Source organism: Neolamprologus brichardi, chromosome 13, assembly GCF_056152115.1.
Source record: "Neolamprologus brichardi isolate AB-2024 chromosome 13, ASM5615211v1, whole genome shotgun sequence".
Lineage (NCBI taxonomy): Eukaryota > Metazoa > Chordata > Actinopteri > Cichliformes > Cichlidae > Neolamprologus > Neolamprologus brichardi.
The window spans coordinates 22696691-22701609 of record NC_142116.1 but is presented as its reverse complement, the minus strand read 5'-3'; the positions used below and the strand labels follow the sequence as shown (position 1 = coordinate 22701609).

The 4919-nt window shown below is 42.5% G+C and overlaps 1 protein-coding gene across 1 annotated transcript; it reads right to left on the bottom strand.

Annotated features, from left to right (window-relative positions):
* Positions 1–2104: 2104 nt before the first annotated feature.
* LOC148099997 (neuronal PAS domain-containing protein 4-like) lies at positions 2105–4603 on the bottom strand. The gene is made up of 6 exons (XM_087849772.1): positions 4497–4603; positions 4286–4391; positions 3561–3718; positions 3224–3360; positions 2330–3119; positions 2105–2224 (listed from the first exon to the last, which is right to left on the bottom strand). Exons 3-5 carry the CDS (start codon positions 3658–3660, stop codon positions 3090–3092), a joined length of 267 nt encoding a protein of 88 aa, XP_087705898.1. The 5' UTR covers positions 3661–3718; positions 4286–4391; positions 4497–4603; the 3' UTR covers positions 2105–2224; positions 2330–3089.
* Between the last annotated feature and the right edge of the window lie 316 nt (positions 4604–4919).

Here is a 4919-nt window from a genome sequence, read left to right as displayed (position 1 = left end):
CTGCTTTGACATCATCAGTGTGTGCCATTACTTTGCATCGCTATTTCCCCTCACACCATGAGACACTAATCTAATATTACAACTGCATCTACTTTTTATATATAATATAATAATAATATAATAATAATGTTGTTTGTGTCGATTTTCACAGATGGAATAAAAACAGAGCGCACAGCCTGAGCTTATTGGAAGTGTGTAACCACAGCGACAGAAGAGTGCCAAACTGACTTTACTGCTGAGCTGTGTAATCTGCAGAGACATGGGAGTGCTTGGAGTGTTCATTGTGTGTGTCGGTGAAATGAAAAGGGTTTATATTTTTTGCAGTCTGCTTGGTGTGGACAAATGCGCCAAAGCCGCGATGTTAGTGTCACCGTGCCTCGGGGAAATCACTGATGTTTCAGGTGCTGCTGAGCGATGCGGGGAGACTGGAGCACAGCAGATGTGGGGACTTGTTAGGAACTTTATTTGCCATTGTACCCTTCAACAGACATCACTCTTAATTGGGTCTCCGTGGATAACGCTCGGCACCTGGACTCTTTGCTCATGAATGGACCGAACTGATGTCCTTCTGTGCTCTCATTGCCATACACACTCCTCTTTATTTGCTTATTTAAGTAGTGTAACACCAACAGCACGTAGTGTCTGTGTTAAGACAAAGGTGTTGGAGTTATCACTCCATCTAGTGGTGAATCTAAGTCTCATGACAGAAACATGAACACTGTATTAGATGCATGCCTGTAGTGCCTCCCCGCGAGCTTTCTCCCCCACGTTTGTGCATGCATGCAAATCGTTTCTGCTTTTAACCTCCGCGATCCATCAGTCACATAAATGCGCATTTATTCATCGACTCTGCACATCAACCTAAATCTGTAACTGATTTCACTGTGCACAGTTTATGTGCTCTTGTTGGTGTCACTGCCCACAAGATGTAAAAATCAATGGAGCCCCGAAGAGCCCAGTAGACAATGTGCTGTGGTCTGATTGGCTACAAAGTACTCAGTAGGCCCTCTTGTGATAAATAACTGTTATTCCATAAAGATGCGTTTTGTGCCTGCACTAGTCAATATTTTATAATGATGGCTTACATAATAAAGTGTAGTATGAAAGGTCATTTCTGGTGATGGACCTCCAAATCAACAGTCTTTCTAGCTGTAAAGGGTGCTTCAGTATCTTTTACAACACAAAGCTTTTGGTCCACTCAGGTCACTGCAAGCGTCCAGCTACACCAGGCAGCTCTGATAATAAAGAAGGGCGACCTGTGATGTGTAAGAGGGCATCTCAGTAATGTGCACACGTCTTTCTCTCATTAAAAATAAAGTTTCAACGTTTTTATATATTACCTCTTAAATATCTACTATAGGCCCCTTAACTGCATTCAGCAAAACTTTGAGAACGTGGGCAGTCCTCTTTATTAACTCTGTGTTATAATGAATAAACAACAAAGCCTCTGATTTTCTTTAGATTTATTTACATTTCAAATATTTCTGAAGCAAACCGCAGGAATGACTCAGAGTTCTGAATATGCAGGGAATAACACAATTTAAGGCACAAAATTCAGACTTTGAATGGATTTAGCTTTACCACTGAGGTAGCTTCATCTTGTCTAACATCTTTAACTATGACAGTATGAAAGTTTTAATGGCATACAAAGAAAAAAAACCCAATTTGTGTTAAAAAAAAAACTAGGGCGATAAAGCAGGGTGAATGATCTCACATACTTTTATTTTGTTTTTCAAGTATATTTTTATTAAAAAAAGACTTTAGCAAAACAAAACGCAGCTGACAGCAGGTTTTATCCATAGTGTTGGGACAGTATAAAACCCACAAGCACAAGTTGCTTGCAGACACGACATTTTAGCGAAGATTTCCTTGAAATGTCTTTTACTGATATTTGTTTTCTTGATGTAATAGAAGAATAGAAGATGACGGATGTCTCAGCCTGTAGCTGGTGGCACATATGACATTTCAGTTTGCTACCTACAGGATTGTGACACCTGTCAATACTTTGAGTGAAGCCCAAGGAAAACAAAATCTACATGAGCTTTAGCTCTACATTCAGGAATAAGTTTCTTATAAAAATAACATCTGAGAAGATGTCCTTTAGTTGTCTTTACTCACACTCTTCTTTAAATCCAGTGGAGGTTTATGACAATATGTCATACAAGTGGTCGTCCAGTTAAGTCTCAGACTTATTTCAAGACGGGTTTTCTTCAGCAAGTTCCACCTAAAGAGAGACAGAAAATAAAATTAGACATTACTTAAATATCTCTAATGCTTACATAACAAAGCAGCAAATCAATAAATAGGTGGACTGTTTAGTAGAAAGTACCTTGCTGAATGCTGCTTTGCATATAGCTGGTGAATTGAGTTGATGCAACCCAGTGGTTTGATCACAGCGTCCCAGCTGCATACTGATGGGATCTATGGCGATGCTGCACGGTGAAGTGCTCTGCAGCCAGCAGCTTCTGATGGGGATGGGCCCCATTCCTGTTATACACTGCTGCTAGATGGTAGCTGGTATTGCTCAATATGCTGCTTTTCCTTGTGAACATGTTTAGATCTTTAATGAAGCTGTCTAACAGGCCAACATCAAGAACCAGCTTCTGTGGCTGTAGAAGATTGGTATGTGTGGATAAGTCAGGAGTATCATGATGCAGTTGGACAAAGCTGCCTCAAAGTGGCTGCAACAGAAGGCCGAAATCATCTGGATGCAGAGCACAGTCCGCTGGGCTCTCACACATGTCGGACACAGAGAGACAGTCTGGAACTAAGCGAGCGTCAGATGTATCATCTCTGAAATCACAGGATGGCGATGATGAGGTGGGTGGAGTGTGGCTACTGAGCGTGTCAAAGGATGGCTGGTCAAAAGGTTTGAGTGGCTGCAGAGAGGGAGTCTGAGGGTGAATGGTGACAGGTGAGCCCGGTCTCTGAGCAGAGAGTAGAGCACAGCCCCTGATCTGTGTATGCATGCTCATCCATCAGAATGTCATGGCTGACCTCCTCCTGCTCCAGCTAATGGGCTGGCACTCTCCATATGGCTCAACTATAGATCCAGCACCATGACAGATCCCTGCACTGGAGTCCATGTCTTATACTGCATCTCCCTGCAGTGCATCTAGCTGTGGAAAAAGACAATATTTCCCATTAGCTCCCAAAGATTCAGAAACTAAAAGTGCTGCAACATTACACCTGAAAACACAATGTAGCTAACAAAAAGGCTCACCATGGAAACCCCGGGATACTCGGCTACATTTTCTGACACATACACCAGCCTGCCCTGTGCGGTGGAGACGAGGATGAAGCCGTGCAAGGCTTGAAGAAAGACCTCATGTGGCAGAGAGCAGTGTGATCGCTCTCCAGCTGGGAGCCCATAGAGAGGAAAGAGTGAGTTCAGCTTTGCTTATACAGCATGCATCTCTGCGGGTTATCACATCTGTTACTTTTTGATATGGTCTCAAGGGTACTGAAGATTTAGTCCCATTTTGTTTGACAGCGATGCAGGCTGAATGCAGATTAAAAGTTCAAAGGCATTAAAGGATGACTGCTGTATGAAAACTTACCCTGGACAGACTTCCTGATGTAGGTACAGATGACGGCCATGGAGTGAAGGTACGAGAGTCGCTCCTGGTCCTCCAGGGTGATGGGCAGCAGAGCACGCATGTTCTTGATCTCATGACTGATGTGGTCCCGTCGAGCTTTGGATGCCCCTTTGGTGGATCTGTGAGAGACCATGGTCACTGAGGTCAGAAGGCTGAACTGAAAACTAAAGTAGTAAATCTGGTGAGCTCGAACTTTTGTCTATTTCCACACTTGCATTTAAAAATCCTTCTGATGTGTAACTGCCAAGTGTAGTGTGCTTTTTTTTAAAATGAAAATCTAATTGCAAGAACAAAAAGTAATTGGCCTGAACTCATGCAGCCTCTTTTTCATGGCTCAGCCTGCCTTATAGCGTTAGCTTGTGGGAAGGTGATGACTTTGAATATCAAGGGTTCCTATAGAAACTGCTGATATTTGCAGTGACAATGGCATTATGTGCTCATTTTTAAAATGTAGACACAATATTAGAAGATAAACAGATCTATGTCAGTGTAAATGCTGTCAGATTCTTAAAAAGTACTTTTTCTCAAATTAAGACATCAGTGTAACGTAAAACCCAGCTGACAAAATTGCAGAAAGGAAAAATAAAAGAATGTCTACATGATCTTTAACTAAGCTTTTCAGGATGGGAAAGTGTTGCATATGAAAATAACATCTGAGAAGATGTCCTTTAGTTGCCTTTACTCACACTCTTCTTTAAATCCAGTGGAGGTTTATGACAATATGTCATACAAGTGGTCGTCCAGTTAAGTCTCAGACTTATTTCAAGACGGGTTTTCTTCAGCAAGTTCCACCTAAAGAGAGACAGAAAATAAAATTAGACATTAATTAAATATCTCTAATGCTTACATACCAAAGCAGCAAATCAATAAATAGGTGGACTGTTTAGTAGAAAGTACCTTGCTGAATGCTGCTTTGCATATAGCTGGTGAATTGAGTTGATGCAACCCAGTGGTTTGATCATGGCGTCCCAGCTGCATACTGATGGGATCTATGGTGATGCTGCCCACGGTGAAGTGCTCTGCAGCCAGCAGCTCCTCTGCAATGAAGCCAGTGTGCTCTTGCTGCTCCTGATGGGGATGGGGCCCATACATCCTGCACACTAAGCCGTACTGCTAAGCCAGAATACTGGTTTCTCTGCTGTCAGGCTCTATGGATGTGAGATACTGGTTGGGATTAAAGAGACTGGTACGTATGGGTCATGATGCAGTTGGTCAACGCTGCTGCCTTGTGGCTTAACCTGAAGGTCGAAATTGTCCGCTGGGCTCTCACATGTGTCGGATACAAATGAGCAGTCTGGAACAAGGCAAGCATCAGAATTG